The sequence below is a fragment of the Camelus bactrianus genome, chromosome 12 (assembly GCF_048773025.1).
Source record: "Camelus bactrianus isolate YW-2024 breed Bactrian camel chromosome 12, ASM4877302v1, whole genome shotgun sequence".
Lineage (NCBI taxonomy): Eukaryota > Metazoa > Chordata > Mammalia > Artiodactyla > Camelidae > Camelus > Camelus bactrianus.
Genome location: NC_133550.1, coordinates 17,175,192 through 17,201,047, shown reverse-complemented (window position 1 = coordinate 17,201,047; position 25,856 = coordinate 17,175,192). Strand labels below are relative to the sequence as shown.

Below are 25,856 nucleotides of genomic sequence, written 5' to 3'. Positions count from 1 at the left end.
GACAGACCCTGCCAAAGGAACCCTCCTCAGCTCTGGCACCCCTTTCTCCAACCTACAGGCCAGCTCCGGCCAAGATAGTCCATCTGGCTATGCCCCCAGTCCAACCCTTTCTGGGCCCTGGCCGGGCGGACTTCACTCACCTCTTCACAGGGCGATCCAGAAATCCTCATCCGAGAACATGGCCAGAGCCCGGGCCGCTCCCCGACCTCCAACCGCCAGAGCGATCACAGCCGCCCCCCGCACGGGGGGGCTTAGGGGGGCCAAGAACGGTAAATCCAGGTCGGAGTGGCCACCCTCCCCGCAAAAAAAGCAAGAAGCCAAAGAGGGGTTCTCTGCCTCGGGTTCCAGCAGTTTAGGTTTCCATGGACAGCCCCAGGGCGGCGAATCCCGAGCGGACACAAAGAGAGCACCGGTGGCTTTGATCTTGGGCGAGCAGGCTCCGCATCCGCGTCGCCGGGCGGCCTCTCAGTCCAAGGGCCGGGCCAGCGCCCTGGCCGCCCGCGCCGGGCTCGGGCGGAACGTCGAGGCTCTCCAGATGGAACGTCGAGGCGCCTCCCCAGCAGCCCGGAAGGAATGCCGCGCCGGGCCCGGACGGAACGTGAGACCCTCGTAGGAGCGCTGAGCCCCTCTCCCGGCTCGGGCCGGCGCCCTGGGGCCGAGCGAGCTACGGCGACGCGGAGCCGGCGCGGCCGCGGGGCTGAACCTGACACACACCCAGCGCCGGGCTCCTCGACCCCGAGCGCTCGCCCTCGGCGGCTTTGAGCCCCCCACCTTCTGCTCCCCCCGGGGAAGGGAGGAGGGTAGGTGGGCGAGGAAAAGGAAGGGGCGGGCGGTGCGAGCCCTCTGCCCGCTCCCCTCCGGCCGCTCCAGGCCCTGCGCTCGCCTCCCTTCCCCTCTGGCCTCGGGAGCTGCCCCGCCCCCGGCCTGGCCGGCTCTGTTCGGCGGCACCCCCTCGACCCCCGGCTGGCTGTGATCGCGGGGGGCCTAGAGGTGCATGGCCCAACCCCGGCTCCCGGCGCCGGGGGTCAGGAAACTGAGCGGAAAGTGGGGAACGAGGCAGCCATTTGCAACCGGAGAGGAAAGTAGTGCAGCGCGGCGCCGCTCCGCCTCCCCCCCTCCGCCTCCTGTTCGGCCGGTAGGGTGGTTCCTGCGAAGGGGCTATTTCCTGGCCCGAGATCTCGGCAGCGGTCGTGGAGATTCAGGAAGCCTCCGGCGCGAGATCCGGGGGGGCCCTTTTGCCTGGGAAACCCCACTCGAGAAGGGGAGAAAGAAGAAGACGCGGCCCTATTTTGTGTTGGAGCGGAGCGGCGGAAGGATCCGGCCCTTTCCGAGGAAAGGCTGTGACTCTGCAGTTCTACGCACACGCTTCTGGATCCCTCCGCCACGGGTTAACCCCGACTGCGCCGGGCCGGCCGCTGTGCAGACACGTGGGAATGAAGCCCCCCTCCTCTTCGCCCCTGCCCTGGAACTGCCTCCTTTATCGCCCGGCTAGTGAAACTAGGACTCCAGCCACTTTTTAATTCCGTTTCCCTGGAGTTATCGGTCCCTGAAACTCCAACTGCTCCTCGCCTTGGCCAGGGGCAGTCTTTCCTGGGAGGGGGATGGAAGAAGAGCCAGGAGATTGGCCGCTGCTCTGCATCCTGGGAACTGGAGTCCGCAAATGGAGAAAGTGAGGCACGGAGCCTGGCGCTGCAAAGGGTGGGTTCCTGCCACGTTCGGGGGCCCGAAGAAAAGCGGAACGAGTCCCTAGTCGTTCCTCCTGGCTCTCAAACCCCCTCGAGAGGAAAGAGGACTGTCAGTGCCCCCACAATCACCCCCCCCCCATCAAAACGTAAATGTAGAGTTTCCCCTCCTTTCCTGGGTGCTCCAACCCCCACTCTCAGTCTTTCTCTCTGGATCTTAGGGGCCTGTGTCCCCCTTTTTAGTAAACAGAGGGGATGTAACTTGACTTGCTGCTACCTGGTTGGAGTACTGTTAATCTAGACAAAATCCCAAAACACTCGGATTGCAGGCAACGCCCCCCCACACCATTAGTATGTATGAGAAAGAATTGGAATGAGTTTTCTTCATTAGCTGTACCCGCGGGATGGACAGGAGACAAATTAACAACGTGCCCGATACTTTATATATTCTTAGTTACTACTCATCCTTGTTATGAATTACGTGGAATTATATCCATATTACAGATGAAGAAATTGAGGCTAAAATAGGTAAAATTGCCCAACAAACTATGTCCATTGAGAAGTTGAGCCATTCAAAACAATGGCCATGTTTTTCCTAGGGATATGTGTGTGTGTGTGTGTGTGTGTGTGTGTGTATATACATATTTATTTATATTTATATATTTGAGATGTGGAGACAGACAGACAGATCAGATGCAGGGCTGATTTTGTGGTAAAGGGTTTACAGTGCTATCCAATACAACTTTCTGCAATGGTAGAAATATACTATATCTACGCTATCTAATATGGCTTATCCATAAGTAACTATTGGGCACTTTGAATTGTATGTAGTACAACTGAGAAATTTTTTATTTAATTTTAAAACTAAATTAAATAGCCATATGTAACTTGTGGCTTCCATAGTGCACAGTGCGGGAGACCTAAATCCCTACTGGCCAGTCATAGGAGGGATCAGAGCTAGGCATGTTCTGTGCTAACCACCCCACACCTATCCTAGCTATAGTGGAATAAGTTCACCAAGAGACAGAAGTTGGGAAATGGAAGACCTCTCCCTACCTCTGCATCCAGAGGTAGGGAGGCAGGCCCTCACCATAAAGACCTCTAATAGCTACCACTTCTTAAGGGTTTATTATATATAAGAAACTATGGTAAGCATTTCATATTATCACCTCAGTTTAATTCTCACCTCAACTCTTTGAGGAAGGTTTAGCTATACTTTATACATGAGAAACAGAGAGGTTCAGAAGTTCAGAGAGGTTGAGTGTCTGCCCTAGGTCACACAGCTAAGTGGAAGAGTAACTCTTTCAACTCAGCCATTAACCACTATCCTTCACTACTATCAGGCTTTGAGATTGTTATACTTCTAGAAGACCTTGGATGTTTGTAATTGTCTCAGACCTCATGGAAATACAGGAGTGTAGGTACCTGTAATGAGAATTCCAGGTCAGATGTGCAAAAGGACCTAATTTTACTGTAAAGAGAGGGTGATAACAACCCTAAAGACACTCCTAAGCCCCAAGAGATTGCTCTTTGGAATATGATTTCCAAATTCTTTTTAGATTCTGGATCAGAGATGCAAAAGAAGCTGGCAGAACTTTTGAAAACCAGCTTGACAAACCGTCATTCCCAACTCTAAGCCCAAATAGCCTGGAGCAAGGCACTAGCAAGGTCACAGCTGTAAATCACACCTAGATTTTATCCATTTTCCCCAACTTAGTGCATTGACAGAGTACCTCAGTCTCCCCCAGTTGCCCTTCCTGTGAAGGATACCATTCGGGTAATCCTTTTATGTCCTTGGAGGAAGTTAGGCCCTAGGGCTGCCAGGGAAGTGTAGGGAGCAGAGGCAGGTACCACCAAACTTTCCACCTGAAACATCCATCCTCCTACAGAAGTGGCAGCTCAGTAAGAAAGGGCAGAAGCAATTACCTTTGACACCTAAAAAAGGTAGCACAACTCCAAAGGTATGAAAGATATGAAAAGAGCAAAGAACATCTGTTTTAACAAAAGGCACTGGGGACATGGTGGGTGGGGAATGGGGATTGATATACATCAGAGGGGTATTATTTTTTACTTTACTCAACTCCTAGAAAGCTAAAATCTTCACAAGACTTTAGTCCCTGCCTTTACACTACTTCACAATTCTTACATCATTATGAACAAGGGGCTTTCTTCCTCCTGCCCAAACCCTGTCCTCTGAGTTCCAACAAATGCCAAGGCCCCAGGAGGGAAGCTAGGTCAGCACGTGGCAGCTGGCCACTAGAGGGTGGTGTTTCTGTAGTTAAGGGGATCGTGAGTGCCTACAAATTTGGATGGGAGTGGCAGCCTACTGGTACCTGTGTGGGAAAACAGAGTAGAAAAGTAGAAAAGGGGTAAGTACTAAGTCTTAGGTCCTGCATGAGTGAGGAGTAAGGAAAAGGAACAAGGTAGGAGGAAACAATTAGCCCTGATTCTCTACCAAAGCTGTAGTCATCACCACTTGGAAAAAGAGATTGGTCCTGAGCTCTCCCCACATATAGAGACATCAACTACAAAAGATTTCTCAGTTTATTTGTGTATATACATTATCACTCCAGGGAGCCAGCTCCACTTCAGGAGTCCCCAGCTCCCCTCACCCAGCCAGCGCCCAAAACTTACGTAGGAGACTGGGTCCTTAATAAACAATGCCCAGGACTCATATCCTTACTGCACAGGTTATAACAACAATTCATTTATTTAGCAAAAACAGAAGGCTAGAGGACAGTGCCCATGACACATCCTTGCCCCTTTGTAAACATTGACAACCAGGCCACTGGAGCCTGGGTAAGTGTGCAAACATGACGGTACCACACTATGTGCCCAGAGAGCCAGGGACACAGCTGGCAACCAAACCCGTGAAGTCCTGAGGGTCTTCCCCCCAAATCCCCACTGGAGCCTGGCAAGTGCCAGGGACAGAATCACAGCAGCTATCCCATGCTCAAGGGCTCACATGAGATGGCAGCGGCGCTCTTGCCCATATGAATTCTCCACCCGGGCAATCTCATGGATGATTTTGATGAAGATGCCTTGAGTCAGCTGCAAGGGATAAAGATTCAGAGCAAAAAGAATTGGTTAGTTCACTACAGGTACCATCCAGCTGTGAGGTGACTACCCTACCCATCACCTTCCCCACACCAAACAGTGCTATAAGGAAAACACTGCTACCCCCACAGCCTTCCTAATCTTCAGGCTCAGCACCTGATTCTCTCGAGCAGATGACTCCATAAATGTTGCACCCCAGGACTCTGCCAGCTTCTTTCCTTCAACAGCCTGGACCTCCCTGGAAGCAAATTTGGGACTTTAAAATGAAGGACAGTCATGTCTCCATGTTCTCTGCAAAATCTTTATAGAAACTAGACTTCCTCTGACCCATCCTATTCCAAGGTTTGGGAAGAAGGGTTGGGGAAGGAGAAAATACAAGAAAACAAAAGCGCTTAGGACTGAGGCTTGAAATATGAAATTATAGCTTTTGCAATAGAAGGGTTATTTTGTCTTAACCTTCAGGTTACTAATGAAAAGAAAATGACTTGTTCAAGTCAGTGGCAGAGCCAGGACAAGAGCCTGACTCACTCCTAGTCCAGCTCACTTTCCTTCGCCCTGAGCTACAGAGATTTCCGTACCTGTCTGGAGAGAGATCTGCCTTGTTCCCTACCAGCACCACTGGCAGCCTGTGAGAAAACAGCAGTTACTACAGGATCCCCTCTGTTCCCCATGGACCCCAACCTCCTTCACATCAGAGCTGGACAAATCCCCATCAGACCAGATAGGATCTATGTCCTAGCTTCCTCCTTAATTTGAATCAATACTCCCCTCTGTCTTCTCTCTCCCCTTGTGTCCACACTATGTCTTTATCCCCCAGAGCCACATACCGGGTTTTCCCATGGCCTTCATGTAGCTTTTGGTACAGACTCTCGATGACTTGGAAGCTTTAAACACAAGAAATGAAGCTATAACCTTATTCTGGGACAGCCCCCAGATCCTCCCAAGTCCCCCACTCATCACTCTTGTCACTTACCTATGCAGAGAGGTGACAGAATACACAAGCACATAACCATGGACCCCAATGATGAATGAATAGGGCAGAATGCTGTACTCATCCTGACAAGAAACAGAAACATCAACAACCTGGATCTACAACACTCAGATGCCCATGGTTGGTGGGCTGCATCCTGGGGACCCTCCCTGTGGCACTCCCTACTCGTCACTTCTAGTCAACAAACATTTATAGAGTAGCTCCAACCAGCGCTGCATATTGCTAGCTGCTAAAATGCTTTTCTTTTAATACTACTTTACGGATAAGCCACAGATTCTACCAGACTTCATCTCCCAGGACTGAACTGCCACATTTAGATACCCTACCCCAAACTGGTACCTGCCCTGCTGTGTCCACCAGCTGTAGGTGAAACTCATCTTTGCCAAGAGTCACTATCTTGCTGTAAGCTGAAAAGAAAAGAAAACTTAACTGTGAGGTGCTGTGTAGAGCTAACAATGTGTGCCCCTATACAGTCTTAACCCCAGAGGTGACATAAATGAGCCAGGTCCAGGGAGTGCTCCAGAAAACTGGAGAGAAAATGTTTGGCTTCTTATTGTCGACATCTACACCATCATGGACTCAGTATCTTGCAAAATCCACACTCTAGCCCCACTCATAGAACAGGATTACTAGAGAAGAGATTAGACTTAATATCTAATTAAATAGTCCCCTTGGCACCAGGAAAATCACAAACTATGGTGTTGGGTGGGGCACCCAAGCCCTCTCAGCCCCACCCCTGGGGGAGAAGTTACTCACTATTCTCCACGGTAGGATCATAGCCTTCCAGGAACTCGCCCTCCACAAATTGATGTGCTAAAGATGTCTTCCCTGTGGGAAGCAAAGGGAGTTGTATCCAAATCACCCAACTACATTCAAATCCCGTGTCCCTTCGGGATGTGACCCAGGACTAAAAGGAACCCCAAATTAGCATCCTAGCCTGTGAATGCCCCATGCAATGCTTTCCCTTAGCCCACCCTAACCTTCTTTTCGCCGAGGGTCTCTGCACCTTGGCCACCGGATGCATTCTGTAGTGCCGCAGGAAGCCTTTCCCGCCTCCTTTCTCCACCCCACCCCTGGGAAAATCCTCGATTCCTTAGGATCAAGCCTGCCCTGCACCTGAGACTTACTTGCACCACCCAGACCGCGCCCCCATCATCAAATCCTGACCCCACCTCCACTCCCCAGGGTAACGCTGGGGACCACCCTGGTGTTCCAGCAGTCAAGCCCACGTTAACCCTTACATGCTCCCACTTCCTGCAGCCTTCCCCCTCCAACCTTTCAATCCTCGCTCTACAAGCTGGTTCTAACGATGCCACCATTCCTCCCTGGGTCGCTTTCCCGCGGCAGCGCGCCTCCTCTGGCCGCAAAGCCGCGGTGCGTCCGTGCTCTCTCCAAGGCAGAAACTCACCTACAGAACGGTATCCGAGGATGACCACCTTCCTGTAGCGAACTAACGGCATGGCAGAAGCCGGCCCCGAAGGGCTCGCAGAACTTCGGGCAAAGAGAGCCCCAAGAAGAGGTCGGAGTGCAGGCAGGCGAGGCAACTGGCACAGGGAAGTAGCTAACCGCGAAGCTGCCAGGGGCAAGCTAGAGGGAAACCAAAACAAGCGCCGCGCCCGGAGCTGGCCACGTGATCACAACACAGCAAGACTAAGGCAAGGGAGCCGGGCGACCGGGGAACTACACTGCCGCGCCGCTCCGGGCTCCGCCCCCCGGGCCTCTCGCCATTGGTCTATTAAAAAGGGTAGGGGCGGGGCCGCCAGCAGGAGGGAAGGGTGGGCCTCACGTGGAGCGGGAGAACCAGGAGCTGGGCATGCGCAGACTAGAGCCGGTTCATTCATAAAGAAACAGAAAGGAACCCGGGGTCCTAGAGGTGTTTGCGTATTTGCAACCTAGCAGAAGTCCCTGCAAAAAATAATGGATGGAAAGTATCTGTCGTGGCCAGTCTGGAATTTGTGGTCAAAAGAGTCTATGCCTCCCTTTTGCGAGGTCTCCGGGGTCCCTGGGTAGGGAAAGAAAGGCCAAAGTTTCAATATATTCCCTCCGCTTCCCCCATCTTTCAGCCCCAGATCTTTTATTTTCCGGTTTCCACAGTCTTGCAGGATCTAACTTCGGAGATGCAATTCCTATTTATAGGAAAATTTTTAGAATTTGTGGCCAGGTCGTCTGAAGTTTTACTGTCATCATCATCATCAATCAATGCATTTATTTATTCAACAAATATTTACTGTGTATACTATGTTTTAGACATTTCTCTATCTTTGAAGGTAGAGCGATGAACATGACAGAGAACAAGGTCTCTGCGCTCACGAAGCTTAAAAGCTAGTTGGGAAGAAACAAACATAAACAAGTATTAGATAGTATAAAGTGCTACAAAAAGTAGTGTGATAAGAAACGACCAGTTTAAATTAGCGATACTTCCTCTCAAAGGAAGCCCCATTTAAGCTGAAGTCTGAATGACAGTAAGGAGCCAACTAGCAAAAGATTTGAACAGAAGAATCTATCAATGCTATGGTGCTAGAATGGAAGTAAACTTGTTAAATTCCGGGACAGAGAGAAAGCTAGTTAGCCTAAAGCAGATGAAGTCGAAGAGGATGTACGGGTCCAGGCCAGGTAAAGTAGTTTGGGCTAATCCTAGGTAACTAGAAAGCTGCTGATGATGTTTAGGTAAGATGGGATGTGATACTATCTGAACTGTGTTCCTAGAAGGTCTCCCTGGCTGTGGGGAATGGATTGGGGTTTGAGGGAAATTGGAGCAAGCAGAGAAGCAGGGTGATCAGCTAGGTGACTGATACTTGTAGTCCAGGGGAGAGGTGAGGATGGCTTGACTAGAGGGGTAGAGATGAATGAAGTAGAGAATTTGGTATGTTTTGAGGCTGAGGTTAAGTTGACTTGCTGAAGGATTGGTTACAGGAGATGAGGGAGGGAAAGAGAGGAAAGAAAACACCTAGATTTATAGAGTTCTACTTTGCACCAGGTGCATTTCATTGTCATCTCGTTTAATATTCACCACAGCCCTGAGGTTGATAATTGGCATTATTCATTCATTCATTCATCAACAAATATTTATCAAACAACCACCATGTCCCAGGCACCCTTCCAGGTGCTTAGAATAGAGCAGTGGGCAACACAGACAAAGTCTTTGCTCACAAGGAGCAAGTATTCTTTTGGGAGGAGACCAACAGGTAAACAATAAAAGTTACAATCAAAAATTAATAACTGCCATGAGAAAAAATAAATAAGACATTAACAGGCTAGAGACTAACTTGGGGTATGGCACTCTTCTTTTTTTGGTACTCCTCTTTTTTAATGATATCCTCGGAAGGCTGAGGAGGTAATATTTGTACCTGAGACTTGACTACTAGTTATTATCAGATGTGGAAACTGACACTTAAGTCATACAGGTAGCACACAAAAGTTATTTCTTCTGGAAGGCCCTGATGTGGTGGGTTTGTAGGAGTTAGACTGTATTGGAGGACAGGCTTTGTAAAACTATAGAACCATCTAATGCTTAAAAACATCCAGATCTACAAAGTTGTTTCAAGGTGCCACTTCCTAATCTGGCCTCAGAAAGAGAACCAAATACCTCTTCTATGGAGTAAAGCAAATTCCTTGCAGACCAGCAATTTTATGTTGGATTATTGGGCCTGAGTGGGATTGGCAGTGATTCCAGATTAGGTTTTAAGCACTGTAGGGTAAAACAAAGACCTGGATTCAGTTAAATTCAGTAAAAACTTCCTTATCTGCTACTTTATACCAGGTGTACTATATGTTTTGCACACTAGAGATAGAAAGATAAATAATAGATGCCTTTTATGCTGTTTGTCTTTCCAGATTAACTCTCTCCTCTTTTCCACCCAGATTTGTGTCCAGGAGGAAGAGCTTGCCCCTTGGATCCCAGTGGGTTCAGCCAAAGAGGAGTACTTACCGAAGATCAGATGGAGGGAAGAGATTGTGCCCAGACTGAGATTGACTGAAGGTCAAAGCACCCCCACACACTCACTGCTCTCTTGTTCTGTTTCCAGTAATTCCCTCCACTCACCCTCCAGGCCTACAATGATAACAGCCTCTCTGATACTCGCCCTGGGGTGCCGCTCTACCCCTTATGTTTCCCTACACCCTGCTCACACCTTTGTAGTCTCTTTATTAAATCATCCTAAAATTCTCCTGTCTTCAATCAGGAGGAAAACAAAAGGACTAAGACAAAGGGCTTTCTCTTGTGGCTTTTTCTTTCTATATAGGAAGAGATCTCACCAAAGACTTTCACCTACCTCTCCTTGAACACAACTGTATCCTATGACCATCTCTAGCTTCAAGAGAGCCTGGAAATTTCAGCATTTTCTTTTCCACCCTCTATAGTAAAGGAAGGCAAAACAGAATACGAATGAATGCTTTGTGAGCTAATCTCCAAGATCTGTACATCTTGGGATCAAGATAATTTGTTTCTTAAATATCAATCACCTTAAAAGGTAGGGCAGAAATTGTTACTTTGTAAAGATCACAGATATGCAAAGATCACCAATATAGGATAAAGTAAAGGAAACAAACTATCCTAATGTTAGGTAAATAGGCTTGGAATAAAATTTCTAGGAACAGCATCATACATTGCTATGTCTTAAACAACTAAGATAAAATGAAGATAAAATGCTCCCAGAAAACTGTAGTATCTCTACAAATAGTGAAAACAATTTTACTATGTTTGCATTGCAATGATGGGTTCCATTTCACAGATCTTCAGAGCTACTTGGTTTCCCACAACTTTGGTGGAGAAACAGTTATGGCTCCCCCACCCCACCCCCCAGTGAGGTACTGGTTATCTAGCGTTGCATCACAAACTATATTAAAACTTGGTGGTTTAGAACAACCATGATATATTATTTCTCATGATTCTGTGAGTTGAATTGGCAATTCTTCTGTCATCTCTCCTGAACTCCTGGACTACCAGAGGCCACAGACCCTGTTGGGTGGCCCTCTCCTTCAGCTACAGATACAGTTACAGCTCTCTCGGGTTCTTTCCTTTGGGGGTAGGGGTGATTAGGTTTATATATTTATTTATTTTAATGGAGGTACTGGGGATTGAACACAGGGCCTCGTGCATGCTAAGCACATGCTCCATGTGCTCTACCACTGAGCTATACCCTCCCCACTTCTCTTGGGTTCTTGTAACCCTTCCTTCTCTTGCCCCTTCAGGCCTAAGGGGTGAGCACCTCCAGTGGCTCCCCACTGATGCCAGACTCTGAATGCTTCACCACACTTGTAGATACTCCATCACCCTGTCAACTCCTTTATGAACATCCCTTTCATTATATCCTCCTCAGTTCCCCATTTGAGTATGCAATCTGTTTCCTCCAAGGATTCTGAATGTTGTAGTGGTGGGAATTATCAAGCAAAAGATTAGAAGGCAAAATTATATCAAGCCTCATATTACAGTACAAGTAGCTAGAAACATAGAAGAAGACGCTTTTCTTCAAAAAAAGAGAGAGAGAGAAGAAGAAGGAAGGGAGTGAGGGAGGGAGGAAGAAAGAAAGAAAGAGAAAGAAAGAAAAATTGATTAATTCTATCTGGAAGGATGAGAGAGTTCACATGGTAATCAATAATTGAGCTGGGCCTTAAAGATCAAAAAGGCCCTGGCTGTAAAAGCAAAATGTTAAAGGAAGAGCGAAAGCACAGTTTGTCCAGAAATACCTAGTGGACCCTGGGGCACTCTACGTATGTGGGCTACGTGTGACAGTTAAGGCTGGCAATTTGACTGGGATCAGATCACAGAGGGCTTTGAATGCCAGCTTTAAGAATGTGATCTTTATTCAGAACCCCATGTTTTCAAAATATACCCACTAGCAGTATGTAAATAACTTAGGTAACACACAAACTTTAGAAAAATTTTGTTATGTAATTTTTAATGTGTGTTTGGAAAAATAATAGCTATAATGCCAAAACTATGACTTCACAAATATTCTTACTTAGAAGAGGCTAAAGTTGGTAGTAAGAAAAGCCAGTAAAGTTAGAAAAATATTAAATAATTATATGAGTGGAAAGGGACTATAAACATAGTCATGAAAATAGTACAAGGTTTGGAAAGCACTGCAGTAAGCAATGGGACCTTTGCTGTTTCCTTGGTGTGGTTGTTGTGGGGAGGGCAGTAACTGTGAAGAGAGCCATGCTTTGCAAGGATCACACTGGCCACCCTGTGGAGGAAGATGCACTGAGAGATACTGGGGATGGGAGTCAGGAAGCCCTATTAGGAAACCAGTACCCAGAAGGAGAAAGATGAAGACCTGGATATGGTAGTACAGAGAGGAGAGTGAGGACTCATACAAAGGGCACTCCAGATAGAAGTTAAAAAGTTGATGGCCTGATTAAAAGGGACAAAATGAAGAATGCTGGCAATTCCATTTATAGATTTAGAGGACATGGGATATTGCTTAGTGGGCGCATGGGGAGAGTATTGATTAATGCATTTATTTTTGACATGTGGATTTGGGGGCACCTTCCAGACATTCACATGTCAATGGGCCAATTAAGGACATGTGTCTCTGGGCACTCCACAGAAAAATAACCAAGATACACGTGCAGGCATCTTCCCTTCTTGCTCCATCTGTCTCCTCACTCTGACACCTACTCTTGACTTCCGCTAGCATGGAGTTTGACAAACACCAACCTATTTCAGGAAGATGGGAAATATTTAACTCCTCTCAGGGGACCTTGCTCAATCCAGGGACCACAACCAGCAACTTCCAAAATAGTTGAATTATAACCTATTAGAGCTGGAGGACCTTGGTGATTATCTGGTCCAGTTATTCTGAAGCTTGAGGACACATCAGAGTCACCTGGAGGATTTGTGAATGCATAGATTGCTGGGCCCTACATTGGAGTTTTTGATTCAGTAGGTCCAGGTAGGACCCAGAATTTGCGTTTTGAACAAGTTTCCAGATGATACTGAGGTTGCTTGCCCGGGGACTACACTTTGAGAATCACAACTTCTCCAGATTACAGAATGGAAAACTGCAGACTAAAGAAGTAAAGTGCATCACAACAGCAAAACATAGTGGAAAGAACATGGACTTTGCAGCCAACCGGACCTGGTTTCAAATCCTGGCTGACTCACTATGCCATCTCAGGCAGTTTACTTAACTACTCTGAGCCTCAGTTTTTCTTCTACAAAATGGTTAGAACAACAAAGTAGCAGAAGTTTGTCATTCTTTCTGGCTGCTGGCAGAAAGATCAGTGGTGTCAGCCGGGCCTTCCAGCATCCAGTGTCAGGGTATTGGTCTGCAAACTGCACTGTCTAGTGTTTAGGGGCAGTTGCCACAGTGCCCCTGCTGGCTTAGTTCTGTGATTTGAGACATTTTTTCCTGGCTGTACAACCTTGGAACCCAGGCCCCCTGCCTTCCTGTGACCTGCTTAAATCCTCCTGAAATCAAACAATTATTTTTGCACAACTGTTTTTGAGAAGTAAATGAGATAATATATGTGATATCCCTGCTGTGTCCATAATGAGGAAGAGTTGATTCTCTTTAAGTTGAAGCTACCATAATTATCATCATGATTAGTTTGAAAATGAATACATAGTTTGGCCAGAGATGTAGGCCCAGAGGCAGATGGTCTAGCTCCCTCCCTGGACCCCCCTGAGAAAGATGATGTGGGGAAGGGCACTCAGTCTAACCAGCTTGGGAACTGGACTTGATCAGGACACCTCCAAACACTCGTATGCTAGGGAAACCTGACAGTAATTCATGAGCATTTGATCTGGGTTCCCACCATGCCGGTGTATCCGTTTCTTTCCCTTTTCACCACCAAGGATGCCTGTGTCCTCTATCTAGGGAATTCCCTTTCCCAGCAAGGCATCAGTTTGTTGCCTGATGAGCAGAATATTAGGATAAAAGGAGAGGATTATCTCTGTGAACATATTTCAGCCAGGTCACATGGAGGCCCAAAGAACCATCCCTGCCCCACCGGTGACCACATTTGGCATCTCCCTCTCCATAATAATTCTGGGCACGTCATGACAATTCTGACAGATGGAGTTGCCATTTGCCACTTTCCATTTTGAATTAATAGATTGATATTGGTTGATCAATTACTTTCTCTTTCATTTTACATACATGAGTATCAAGCAAATCAAGTTGAGAGAAATCTTTTTCTCCATCTACCTTATTGTTCACTTCCTCCTTTATCCAATCAAACACCAATCCCACAAATATAATAGTTCCTGAAGCTGTCCTTTCCATCTCCATTGCCACCTTTTTTGTCTCAACCGGCATCATCTCTCATTATCTCATTATCTTTTTTGCTTACTCTCCTCTCTGACCCACTAACTCCCTTCTAATCCATTCTCCACTTAGGAGCTCCCTCCCTCTTTTGATCTTTTTAAAATCCAGATTTGATCAGGCCACTCCTCTAAGCTAAAACCTAATTAATTTAATCCATTAAAATGATTGCCTGTTACTCTAGAAAAATGTTCAAAATCCTTAGCATAATATAATGCCTATTTGCACTAGCAGGTGCTTTAATAAATATTTGTTGAAGGGAGTGAGTGAGTGAGTCTTTGAACCTGGGAGGAACTGCCTTGTCCCTTTGTGTGTTAATTTGACTTGTTTAAATCTTAGAACACCTCCTCATTTCCAAACTCTTAGAAGCACCTCATTGTAGTAGCCTCTGGCATCTATTACAAAGTGATTTCCTCAAGGTCACACAGCTGGCGCATAAGCACCAGAGAATATACAGCCCTATTGTTCTTGACCAGAATCACAGTTAAGTGAGAAACAAGCACAGTTCAAAAGTGGAAACCACCAGTATGATGCTTCGTCCTCCTTCAACACTTCCACCGAGTTTCCAAGCCTTGCTATAGAGTCTTTCAAAGATAAAGGAAATCTACCTTCTCACCCCACCAAAGAAACCCCTTCATCTTAAGACAACTGTAACAGTTATTGAAAATGAGACAGTTCAACATATAATCCACCCTAGCTGGTTAATCAAAGGATAGAGAGAAGGAGGGAAGGAGGCTGTGTGTGAGAGAGAGACCACACCCTCCTTCCTGTGGCGGTGCTAAGGTGCTTTGGGCCAACTGCCTCCAAGAGAAGAGGAAGGTGGGTGACTTTAGCTCCAGCTTAGTTCAGGATTCATGATATCTAGCCCCAGAGATTCTACGAGATACTATAGACTAGCCAGGGACTAGAACAAGGAGGGGATATGTGTGGAGGAAATGGGATTAATCTCAGCTCAAATGTTGGGTGGAATCCCAGCTGCTGCAGCTGCTGAGGGCTTAACCAGCTGTTCCCTGGGCAGCTGCAATGTTCAGCCCAGAACCTGGCTCTCAGGATGGCAGTTCTGACACAGCTTAAGGCTCTCAGCTCCAAGCAAAGCCAAGGCTCTGTGGAAAGAATTGCTGGAAAGCAAAAGAGAATAGCAGAGAAAGATCCCTAGTTTCAAGAACTTTTGATCAAACACAAAGTGGTTTGAAATCAAATAACTGTGCTCTTAGGTTTTGTGGTCTCAAGGAGGGAAGTTGAGAGACGGTTTGGGTTTAGGTTTCAGATTGAAGCAAAGCCGGGGCTGGAGGTATCACCTTCAGTTCTGTTCCTGTCCTATCCTGTCCTGCTCCAGTTTCCCTACACTGCCCCCACTACCATCTGTTCCCATAACTCACCTTGTGTGGGGACGGGGGCATTTCCTACTTGTGATCACAACTAGCAACATTCACGTGCTCAGATGAGGACCAACTTACTTAGGGATAAACATGACCCCAAAAGCCCATCTAATTGCCAATTTCCTTTTTTAAATGCAAGTTTGATTTTTTCCTCCTCCCCTGTTTCAAATCCTGTGATTGTTTTTCAACTTTCAGACAAACGTGAAAGTCTTTAAAGTTGATCCCATTTCCTTATACTACTGCACTCATCTATGCTCCTCAGATTCACCTTACTCTTGCTCTCCAGCTTCAGACCTTTGCACATGCTGTTCCTTCTGCTTGAACAATTCTTTCTCATCTTTCAGGTCTCAGCTTCCATGCCACTTCTCATCTCTTCCCCACACTCAACAATGTTCTCACCACTTATGCCTGTCTTACCGGATGACCTGAAAGAGCTATGCCTAACTTTATTGTCCTATCTCCACAGCACATGATATTTGGCACATAGTAGGCACTCAGTGAACCCTTTTTGAAGATACCTCCTCCTTATGAGAGATATTCATCATCAACCAAGTTAAATATAGAGACAATAACAGGGAGAGGAGCATTTGAATGTGCTAATTAACCACTAAGTCCCCTACAGGGAAGTATCCTGACCAGCCATAGGCTGCTTCCCAGAGACAGCTGCCTCAGTCTCCCAACCAGAGAAGAAAGCTTCCTTCAATACAGCAGGGACCACAAAAGCATAGGCAGGGGTAAACGTCCCAAGGCCCTAGGTCAGAAATGCTGATTTTCCAAGCAGAGTAGATTATTTTCACTCAGTAAAGACCCCATCTTAGCACTGGCCTCTTCTTATTTCAAACATTTCTGGAAGTTTGTATTAGTGTGCTAGAGCTGCCATAACAAAATACCATAGGCTGGGTGGCTTAGACATCAAACATTTATTTTCTCACAGTTTTGGAAGCTAGAAAATCCAAGTTCAAGGTTCCAACCAATTTGGTTTCTGTTGAGAGCTCTCCTCCTGGCCTGTGTCTGGCTGCCTTCTCATTGTGGCATTGCAAGGCCTCCCCTTGGTGCACGTGAAGAGAGAGAAAGCAAGCCCTCTGGTGTGTCTTCGTAAAAGGATACTAATCCTATCAGATCAGGGCTCCACCCTGATGACCTCATTTAACCTTAGTTATTTCCTTAGAGACCCAACCTCCAAATACAGCCCACATGGGCATGAGCGCTTCAACATATGAATTTTGGGGAACACAAACACTCAGTCAGTAATGAAGTTCAATCTCCCCTCTCCTCTAATTCAAAGAGAGCTAAGAGTCTTCTCACATTTTCTGGGTTGGTGGACTAACTTGCCATGGATTACTGCCAGAAACTTACACCTACATCTGTATTTCCTTAACTGGTGGCTAGGTAGCTTTAGTTAAGGAAGCCAGCCATCCAGGCAGGAGGAAGAAGAGCCAGTGAAAGTGAGAGGGAAGTAACTTTCAGAAGCTAGACTTACTAGCGGCTTAATGAAGGGAATGCGGAAGAGTCAAAACCAGCTTAAGGCCCCACAGGATGTGGCCCCATCCATCAAGTTAGTCTTATTTCTTGTTATTCCTGCTCCAGTTTCCTCATCTGTAATACAATCTCATAGGGTTATTATGACGACTAAATAAGAATGCATGTAAAATTGGTCAAACAAGTCCTGGCCTATAGTAAATTCTCAGGAACTATTAGCTACATATAGTTGCACTTCCCAATCTCCCACTCTAACCAGCCTGCACATCTTCATCCAGGATTCCAAGTCCTTGTTCATGTTATTATTCCTGTCTGGAATGCCTTTTCTGGTCTCCTCCACCTACACATGCTACAACATCCTCTTTAGGCCCTACTTTCTCCACAGGCCTTCTGTGTACAAATATGACATTTACTGCCCATTCAACTCATCCTGATTAAGGGAAAATGTTGCTTTGGTAGTCAATCTTCTTACACCTTTAAGAAGCTGTTTTCTTAATTGGTGTGTCTGTGTTTTTCAGTGCCTAATATGGTGCTACACTATAGATGTTCAGTAAATCCTGCTTGAAGAAAGGAATTGGAGAAAAATCTGAATTCTGGGCAAAATAAAAAGTCATCTGAACTTTGAAGCAGTGGTTTTCAACCCCAGTTTCCCCATATGCAGAGAGGTCTTGCCAGAATTATCACAAAATGCTCTGTAAATTCTCAAAACAAGATTACTTTTAATTATACTTTAGTTCTAAAGCAAACCCATATCTGTCACACAGCACCTTCTGAAGAACGGAGTGTTATGAAATCAAACAATTTTAGGGGCTACACAGTCCCCTCCCCCAGAGTCTGGGAACCATTGATAATGCTGCTTCTAGTGGAGTGGTGAGGAAAGAAGCAGACAGACAGCAGAAAGCAGCACAGGCAGTGAGAAATGGGTGCAGAGCATGGACAACATTCACTGGGCGTCTGTTCCACACTGGTCACATACACTGATACTGTCAAGAATCCTGTCAGGAGGTCTACCTGACTTCCAAACCATGCCCTTTCCCTAAGCCTCCCTGCTTATTTTGCTGATAAGAAGAGGTGTTGCATCTGGAGATGTTGTGTGGCCAAGTGAATATGCCTTCCTGGCCATCTTCATAGAGACAGTGCTCTTCGCTGCCTGAAGGAAGATAATGGATTTTTTTGGGTGGGGTGGGGGGAGCTGGGAGAGCCTCAAGGGGACAAGAATAATGAAGGATGGAAGTCAGGAGTGAGAGGTGAGCCTCAGACCTGGGAAGTAGTCTATAGGATGTAGCTTAAGGGGAACCAATTAGTTCTCCAATATCCAATGATGTCCCCAACTATATCCCTGCCCAACGTATTGAAGTACTAGGAATCAGCACCACTATGATTTTGTGGCTTAAAGTCTTATTTTCAGCTGGCCTTTAAAATATATGCATCACCTGGGAAGAGTAGTAAAAACAGGGAGGCCATCAACATAGAAATACTAATTAGCTTATCAGATTAGTCATCCCCTGTAGTGACATGCGGAGGGCATCAGAATCTGATAGAGTGAGACAAGGGCAGTTTTAGAGAAAAAAAAAAAAGTAGGAAAGGTCCAAAGCTTGGAGTGTGTTTCTAAAATCAGGAAAGGGGGCAGGTGGCGGAAACAGGCACCTGGTGTGGATTGAGGGAAGTGAGAGGTGTAAGGACACTTAAAGGTAAACTTAGCCTGCTTCCATATGTTGGCTTTAACAAGCACAACCTGGGACCCTAAGTATGTTTTCACCTCCAGACACTGAAATCAAGGGTCACAAAGGTGAGGGAGATGAGTGGGCAACTTAGATGCACGTGGAAATCTGCACTACTACAGTCTACAACTACACCTCTAGCTTCCAGGAGCCACAGAACTAAACCACGTGCAGGGGATGCAAAAGTGCCATGGTTTGGAAGGACTTTCCCAACGAGAGGCAGGTGGGCTCCTCGCCAGCCGGTGACACCCATGGCTCATCCCTGGCAGCTTAACAAGCCCCATGCACCATCTCTTGCCGCCTGGGAGAAGGCTCCTTTAAGCAGATCCAGTCCACCCATCTGTGTAGTATGTGGTTCTTTTCCCTTTGGCCTGGGAGGGAACCGATCCTGAAGGCCACTAGAGGGCGGTGTATAGCAGGGACACTGTGCAGGAAGAGTACAGCTGCTACAGGGAAGGGCGGGCTCCTGGTGGTACCAACAACCCCTACCATCTCCCAGGCTCTAGATATCCCTCTTCCAGTGTAGTCCAACTTCCTCTGAGCTGCCGTTCCTAACTCATGGGCACCTGCCTGCTTGGATTCCAGATGTCTGCTGCATTGGAACCCAAAAAATTTCCAGAAACACCCAGGCTGGGAAAGCAGAGCTGGTGATAATGGGAGAGGGGAGAGGGGTACAGTGGAGAAAGCCAGTAGAAATGACAAGGACAGGTGATCAGGAAAGGGGTTCAGGTTGTAATTCCTATATGCTCTTGCTTGGAGAGCCTGTCCCCCTACTCCATACACTTGGGCTGAAGCTGTTCTTTGTGCTGAGCCCAGCAGGAAGGATAGGTTCCAGCCCTCCGTCCAGGTTCTTTCTCTTGATCAACAGTGTGTGAGAACTATCAGTTATATATTAGCTAGAGATTCCCATGGGTCATTAGTTGGTCCAGTGACATCCCAGAAAAAAAACATCGGCCCCATGTAGACCCCCAATACCAGAGTAGGATGGGGGCTAGGGTGATTCTTGAGGGAGGGACCAGGACTGCAGGCTAACAATTGGGGGCCAGAATTCTTTATGTATCAGAACCCACAATGGCCTCAGCCGCCTTTGGAGCCCCTATGAATGGAGAAAGGACGTGTTTGTGTTTTCTCACCCTCCAACAGGTGGTAAGCAATCATGTGGGCAGAATGCTGGTCCTCTCTGGGTGGGAGAAAGAACTAGCAGCCTAGAATAGTTCAGACTCCTCTGGTCTCTGTTACTGATCCTGTGCTGATCGATTGGGATGCCTTTTCTGAGAGGAGAAAGCAGGGCCAGAGGACCTGCTGGGTAAGGAGGAAGAGTGGGAAGTAAGGTATGGTCCCCTTTCTCCCCCACATCTGGAGGTAAATCACCATCTAAATAGAGATATCCCCAACAAGCTCCTGGAAGCCTTCCCTTTATTAGCCTACCTGTAGGAAAAATGTCAGTTTGGCTCCAGTGTCAGTGTTAACGCCGTGCCCCAGCCGCTCATCTTGCCAGGCGGGGCAAGCAGATCATTATATTACAATTTATAAATAGAAAATAAAATAAAATAATCGGGTTGGGCTGAGGCACTGGGGAGGAAGAGGCGAAACAGTCCACGTCAAGGAATACTCATCAACAACCCCACCTATTTAGGACCCAACCTCTCAGTTAGAGGTTGCCCCTAAACCATCGCATCTATTTTCCTCCCTAACCCACCTCCCAGTCAGCATCATCTGCTGCCCATATCCCCAGATCTCAGCCCGCACGCCCCCGTTTAGGCGGGCGCCTCGAGGTTTCTATGCCTGGAGCGCTTAGTCCAGCAGCTCCTCCGCCAAGCGATAGAGGAACCGAGAGTACCAATGCATGCCAGTCGGCTGGACGGCCCCGCCCGGAAGCAGCGCCCCCAGCGCGTGCAGCAGGCGCAGAGGAGCAAAGGCGCGGTGCGCCCACTGGTGACTCTCCAGAACCGCGTAGCACGAGGCCAGGACATCGTTGACCAGCAGCGTTCCGTGCGCTGTGAGCGGCGCAAACACGCCCACGGCTTCCTCCCGCGCCACGCGGGCCACGCGCGCCGGCCGAAGCGCGTCCCCGCCTGGCGCCAGCACCGAGTCCCCTGCGCGCAGGCGGCGCGCGAACACGGGTGCAAAGTCGCCTGGCGCCGGCGCTGGCCCTCGAGCGGCGAACACCAGGTGCCAGGGCGTGAGCAACAGCTTGCGCGGGGGCCGCTCGGTCTCCACAGCCACGAAAGAGGCCCGGCGCTGCAAGTCCCGGTCCAGGAAGAGCAGCACGGGCGTGGGCACCACCCGTCCTGCCGCGTCTGCCGCCAGCACCCAGTCTCCGCGATGCAGTTCCCGCAGCCCTTTCCGCTCGCCGCTCCGAAGGCGCACGGTGGCATTTCCCGGAAAGCAGCCGCCTGCCCTGACCGCCAGTGAGTTATCTGCAGGCAACAATCAGAGGATTGAATGAAGACCAACGGTTCCAGATTGTTAGTAGAGATTCCTAAAGATATGGGTCAAGCCCAGCGGAGACTTCATTAGTCCCAGGACAGCATGCAATTTCCCACAGATCTGGCCCCAACCTGGGCAGAAATGGAAGGGTGGTTGGTTTACAACACTAACGCCCGCTTGGTCTCTCCCCTAGGGTTGCAACAGGGCTGTGCAGTCCGTTTCCCCGAGGGATCTCACCACCCAGCCCCTACTGTACCGGCTTTGACCGACACGTGGACGTGGTTGCGGGACTCGTAGTAGACCCAGTCGAAGCCAGCTTCCACTGCCAGGCGCGCCAGCAACCCATACTTATTGCGGTCGCGGTCGGACGTGGTGATGTCCAAGGCACGGCCTTCGTAGTGGAGTGAGTCCTGAGCGTGGTGGCCGTCCTCGTCCCAGCCCTCGGTCACCCGTAGGCGCACTCCGGGCCACATGTTCATAACGGCAATGGCCAGAGCGTTCACCCGCTCCTTACAACGCTGGCGGGGAATAAAGGAGTCAGTCTCCTCCCTACCACTACCACCACCATGGGGGCAAAATCGACCTGGACTGGAGGGTCGATTCTTCTTTGTTTTCCCGACCCTACTCCGTTCCATCCCAAATTTTGAGTGTCCTGGGGAGGTGAGAATCTGCATAGGTATAGTTGCCAATCTGTGCTCTCTTTCCAGAGCGTCGTTGTAGAACTGTGGGGTCACCTCTGAGATTGAGAGGGAGCGCCTAGTTCTTTCCCCTACTTTCAATGCGCGCCCCTCGTCCCTACTTGTTCTGGGACCTCCGCTCAACCTGGGAAAGCAAGCATTGAGAGAGCGGGTGGAAGTTTGGCCAGGGAGGGGTTGAGCAGCCTGGCTCCCCGAGAGAAGCCCCTGTTTTAGCTTGGCCCCCGCCCCAAGCCCCGGCTGCCCTCCCTCTGCCTGATTCATCTTTTGTTTCGTTGCCTTCCCTGGCACCGGGCATCGCTTCCTTCCTTCCTTCCTCCTCCTCCTTTCGGCCCCTAGCATTAACCCCTTCATGGTGCAAGTGCCCCCCACAGAGTTGCCCAGGCGGAGCCTTGCGGGATCAAGGCTGCTGGAAAAAGAGTTGGGGCGGCGGGGGCCGTGCGAAGTACAATGGCCATTCTCCGGGATGACTTAACCGAATGAGAATCCCGGGCCGAGGACGGGGACGCGCCGGGAGAAGCGGACTCAGCAGCTCCATCCACAAAGGCGCTTTTCAGCCGCCCCGGCGCTGGGAGAGGAAAGGGCAGAAAGCCGCGCCCCCCATCCCTGCTCCGGCCCGCCAGGTCCCCTCCCCCAGTGCAGCCAGCCCTCCCAGTTCCAGCTTAGTCTCTGCCAGCTCTGAGAGCCCCCCATCTCTCGGTCTGTGTTCCAGAGGCAGCCCAGAAAGGCGTGGGAGTAACACCTGAGAATAACGCGAGCGGCCCTTGCGCGGATCTGGGGGGCCCCCTGCAGGGTGGGAGTGGAGAGGAGGAAAAGCAGCAGCGGCTGGAAGCCTGCACCGGGGGAGTGAGACCACGGTTATCTCGGCTGCTCCAGTCTGGGAGCCGGAGACCTTGGCGCGCACCACAGCACGGACATCGCGGGAGGAGGCAGAGAGGACAGCTTCCTTTTCTTCTCCCCGCTCCGACCTCTCACCTCGGACTTGGTTTTCTCCTAAACTTCCAGAAGGACACTTTCCCCTTGCCCTTCTTCCCGAGTCTTCTACACCTCGGCAGGGTTGGAGAGGAGGGGAGGGGGAGACAGGAAAAGTGGTAACTCCTTCCAACTTTATGTCGTTCTGTCCCCTAAGGAGGCCCTGAGGCCCTGACCTGCGGGGGCAGCAGCCCAGTGTGCAGAGCCAATTCAATGGAGGCCTTTTGCAGTCAGGGTGTGGGAGATAAGCAAAACCGAGGGGGTTCCCGGGCCTGTCAGAGCCTCTCCTGGGCCAATCCCTTGTTCTGCCCCCTCTGCTGCAGGTGGCAACCAGAGGAAAGGACCACGCACGATATTCCATGATTGAGAAGGGAAGGAGTATCTCAATCTGTGGGTAGGAGGAAGACTTCAGGGCAGGAGCAAGAAGGAATATTTTCTCCCCTGGACAGGTTTTCCTAACAAAGTAACCTGGAAAACTATGGCAGTTAATCAGAGGAAATCCGTACCCCTCCCACTCCCCCCACCTCTCCACTCCATACACAATTAGGTGGTGTAATGGAAAGTGTATAGGACTTAGAATCAGGAGTCCTGAATTCTAGTCCCAGCCATGCACTAATTAGCTTTAAGACTTTGATTAAATTGCTTTTCCTCCTGGGGCCCAGTTCTCAGATGTAAAATGGGAGGAGGGGGTGCGTGGTGGAAGAATGTGACCTCCAAGTTTCCTTCTACTTCTGACATTTGAGATCACAGGCCAGAGGTGGTCCTTCTCACTTCACCCTAGGTTGGTTAAGTTCTGGTCTGCAGCAGATGCTCAATACATGGCAGCTGAATTCCTTTTAACCCTTTAATTCCAAGAAAAGCCTCTGAGCTAGACTGAGTTTGAGGGATACAGGAACCTTTTGCTTCTCAGGTGGGCTCATCTGTTCTTCACTCCAAGGATTGCTTGTTGCTCTGAGATGGGCATTTAGACTCTAGAATAGCCTTACCCTTGTTCTAGGATGCCTCCCCCAGGCCAAAGAAAATTCCTGCCCAGCCCCTCCTCAGGTAGATGACCTGACCCTTGGTCACCCCTTTGCCAGCCCTGTCAGTCTCTTTGGGCCACAGAGCTTTAACACAATCAGGAGCCAGGCTAAGGGCAGAGCTTTCTGTCTGCTCCCTAGCCAGCTCCTGGCCCCCAGCTCACCCCAGCCCTTCCTGCCTGGCTCAGTAGCTGACCCCCGGTCCACGCCTCAGCCATTTCCCGTCTCGCCTGCCGCCATCCTCCTTTCCCCGCCCTCCTCGTCTCTCCCAGCTTCACTCTCACTAGTCCCTCCTCCCCCTCCTCATCTCTGTTGGGATGATTCCTCCTGATCACTCATTCCAACCAGCAGAGGTTTTTTTTGGGGGGTGGTGGTGAGGGGTAGAGGTAGGTCCTTGACATCAAGGTCTCTATAGATGAAGCCCAGCTCACCCTCCCAGGCTGCCATAGGAGGGCAGAGAAATTGGCAGTGCCCTGGAGCAGGTGGGGGAGAAGCCCTCCTTACCTCAGTCATCAGGCGGTCTGCACCGCTGTTCTCCTCATCCTTGAAGATGATGTCGGGGTTGTAGTTAGGCACCAGGTCCCGGAAGCGCTCGGAGCCCCTTGTCACCCTCCCTTCCGCCGGCCCACTGGCGCCCAGGGTCCGCTCCGGCACGCTGGGCACAAATTGCTTGTAGAGCAGCGGCACGAGCTGCTTGCGCACGTAGCGGCGCCGGCCAACCGGTCCCCGGCCCGGCCCGCAGCTCTGGGCCGGCAGTGCCAGGAGTGCCAAGCAGCACAGGGGCACCAGGCTGGCCAGCAGCGCCATGGATGCAGCGGACTCGCCAAAAGGGAACGTTCTTGTCCTCACCAGCTCTCCCGTCAGTTGGGCATTTCCCCAGGCACCAGAGAGCGCAGCAGGCAGAGCTGCCCTCAGAGTGCCCTAGAGCTCCTGTGGCTCTGCGCACCTGGCTGCCGCTAGCTCTGCCTACATACCCCCAGGGGGTCTGGAAGTTGCTACGGACGGGTCATCATAGCAGGGAAGGGGGGTCGTGGGTAAGTGCCAACCCTGCCGGGCTCTGTCGCCTGACTCGGGCGCCGGCAGAACGCCCGGGCTCCGCCTCAAGTGGCCCCTGGCCCCGCCCCCCCGCCCTTCTCCCAGGACCGTCCCGCCCCCTCCCACCGGGGCCCAGGCTCTAGCCGATCACCGCTGGTCTGTTCAGCGACTGAAGTGTGTCCCATCCTTGAGACCACGCAGGAACCTGCCTCGGAAATTTTAGCAGCTTTACAGTCCTCCGTTGCCTTGATAAGCATCCTTCTACCTCTAAGCCTATGCGTGGCACCAAACCACCTACCTCTAATATGTGAATTAGATCTTGGCACTCCCAAAGCCTACCCTGGCGGGTCATATCCTTTGCTATCACTTAGGAGGTATGGGATCCAATTTCTGCCCAAGACCAGCCAAGCCCTTTAGGCATACAACCTGAGCATCCCTTCTCTGTGGTCCTTCTCCCACCTCCCCCACCTCCATCTCTCCTTCTTAGCAGTAACCAAGACTGGAAGGGGTGGTACCAGGGGACCATTTTCCCTGGTAGTTTTGCAGTCTTCTGTTGGGAGCTTCCTCAGAATCAGGAACAGAGTTTCATAGTTACAGTCAAACTTTTGTCTCCTCTCTTATCCTTGCCAAGCACCAAACTTGTCAACTGGAAGCTGCTGGAGGGCAGTGAGTACTGAAAGTTGTAGTTTCTAACAGGCTAATGTTTGCTTCCCTTTACCTTCTATCTAGGCACCTCTCTATCCTTCACCCTCTCTGGAAACCCTCTCCATGTCTAGCCACTCAGGTCTCATCTCAGAGGATTTGCGACTGCAATACTTCACCCACTAATCTACTATTGTTTAGAAATCTCTAAGAAGCCTTCCCTGTTGTCCTGACACTGGCCCTCTGTGTTTCCTTAAGAACCAATAATTAACTGCCATCCATTGTGCTATGGTATTAAAATTATGTCACTCTTACTATACAAAGCAATTTCTAAGCACAAATTTGTTCATCATGTACCCCCTTGGCTGAGTGCCTGGCCTCTAGTAGGGTGCTCAAAAGTATTTATGGCAATGACACTTTTTTTTTTTTGGTATTCCGTACTCATCCCTCACATAGCTCCATGGCTAGCACTCACTAGCTTTGTGTA

General features: G+C 49.4%; 3 protein-coding genes across 17 annotated transcripts in view; all 3 read right to left on the bottom strand.

Moving 5' to 3' along the window:
- KMT2D (lysine methyltransferase 2D) overlaps positions 1–1,493 on the bottom strand; it is a 39,335-nt gene extending 37,842 nt beyond the window's left edge. For 12 of the 15 annotated variants that reach the window (XM_074374923.1, XM_074374930.1, XM_074374931.1 and 9 more), the window contains exon 1: positions 141–1,493. The gene's annotated coding sequence lies outside the window, so the exon portion shown is untranslated. The remainder of the gene's footprint in view (positions 1–140) is intronic. The other 3 variants (XM_074374932.1, XM_074374933.1, XM_074374937.1) reach the window with 1 other exon arrangement.
- A 2,880-nt stretch (positions 1,494–4,373) lies between these two features.
- RHEBL1 (RHEB like 1) lies at positions 4,374–7,404 on the bottom strand. The gene is made up of 8 exons (XM_010964238.3): positions 7,139–7,404; positions 6,487–6,558; positions 6,070–6,137; positions 5,713–5,795; positions 5,567–5,623; positions 5,318–5,365; positions 4,896–4,977; positions 4,374–4,733 (listed from the first exon to the last, which is right to left on the bottom strand). Exons 1-8 carry the CDS (start codon positions 7,188–7,190, stop codon positions 4,644–4,646), a joined length of 552 nt encoding a protein of 183 aa, XP_010962540.1. The 5' UTR covers positions 7,191–7,404; the 3' UTR covers positions 4,374–4,643.
- Positions 7,405–19,975: 12,571 nt separating this feature from the next.
- On the bottom strand, positions 19,976–24,776 carry DHH (desert hedgehog signaling molecule). Its single transcript, XM_010964239.2, has 3 exons — positions 24,197–24,776; positions 21,263–21,524; positions 19,976–20,996 (listed from the first exon to the last, which is right to left on the bottom strand). The coding sequence occupies exons 1-3, from the start codon at positions 24,497–24,499 to the stop codon at positions 20,371–20,373; spliced, it is 1,191 nt and encodes a 396-aa protein (XP_010962541.1). The 5' UTR covers positions 24,500–24,776; the 3' UTR covers positions 19,976–20,370.
- Positions 24,777–25,856: the final 1,080 nt, after the last annotated feature.